General features: G+C 34.4%; 1 protein-coding gene across 1 annotated transcript in view; it reads right to left on the bottom strand.

The window, feature by feature from the left end:
* LOC122152011 (cytochrome P450 2C42-like) overlaps positions 1–1,194 on the bottom strand; it is a 21,383-nt gene that overhangs the window by 8,802 nt on the left and 11,387 nt on the right. The window contains 1 exon segment of the mRNA XM_042783425.1: positions 7–79. Within this exon segment, the coding sequence (XP_042639359.1) occupies positions 7–79 (73 nt within the window).

Genomic DNA, 1,194 nt, shown 5'->3' with positions numbered 1-1,194 from the left:
TAGGGCATGCTGCCCCTGTCCTGCATGCAGGGGTTTCGGTGTTTGCCAACCACACGGTCAATCTCTTCCTGGACTTTAGCTGTTAAGACATAAGTAAGAAGCGATGAAAAGGAGAAAATTGGCACATTTGCAACAGCACTTTTGGATTACATGAAGCATTCTGAAGGTGTCACAACATTATTACAACCAAAACTTAATATGACCAGAACTACACCAGACGGAACGAGAGAATTGCTATAATACAGATATATTCACTGTCCTACAAGCTAGGCATTAGAGTAAATCTGTATATACCTATATGTCACCCTTCAGGATATTTATACAAAGACAAATGATTAAATGTTTCAAAATGTAAACAGCACATAATTATCTCAAGAAATTATTAGTCTTGCAGGAAGGAAAAGAGGAATTAAATGTTATTTTCTGTCAAAAAAATATATGATGTTTCAAAAATTGTATTCTATTGTATCTATCTCTACACATGTGTTTATGTGGGTTCAATTTCCTCCATTCTTAAGGTGGTGACTTTGAATCATTCTACCAGTTTCTTCTGAAATTTATGTTCATATTTCTAAATAATGACTCTATTTCTGTTTCTTGATTTATCATTTTTAGAGACTAATGACATTTTTCTAAGGATAATGATTGTTTACGTCTGCACTAGTGAACCTTTACAGAATACATGCACACATACATACACAAGCATGCACACACATACTCCCCATCACTCCATTTTCCCAATCTATGCTATCACAAATTTTGTTTATATTAACATTTATTATTTACATCATCAGGACTATATAAATATTCATTGATAAGAGTATGCTTCAATTTTTGTACTTTCTTGGATTTAAAACTGTCTTTTTTTAAATAAAAACATTTTATTGTGATTTGGGTGAAATGTTACAGATAAATTTATTTTCCATTCAACAGTTCATATGCATTTCATTTCTTAACATTGATTTCAATCCCCACAATGTAAGCACTCTCTTCCCACTTCCTGCCTGTGGGTACCTTTCCCTGTGTCCCTCTCCTATGCATTCCTGCCTTCTGAGTTTCTCCCTGTGCAAATGCTGCCCTTCTGATTTTCCATGGTTGATTGTTCTAAGGAGTGTACCTCCCTGATGTAATTGTTCACCTTATAGACCTGTCTATTGTTTGGCTGAGAGTTAAACCATGAGAATGAGTTCAATT

The sequence above is a fragment of the Orycteropus afer genome, unplaced genomic scaffold, assembly GCF_000298275.1.
Source record: "Orycteropus afer afer isolate SDZICR_OR568_19922 unplaced genomic scaffold, OryAfe1.0 scaffold01134, whole genome shotgun sequence".
Classification (NCBI taxonomy): Eukaryota; Metazoa; Chordata; class Mammalia; order Tubulidentata; family Orycteropodidae; genus Orycteropus; species Orycteropus afer.
The sequence above is the reverse complement of the archived record's forward strand: the minus strand, read 5'-3'. Positions and strand labels throughout refer to the sequence as shown.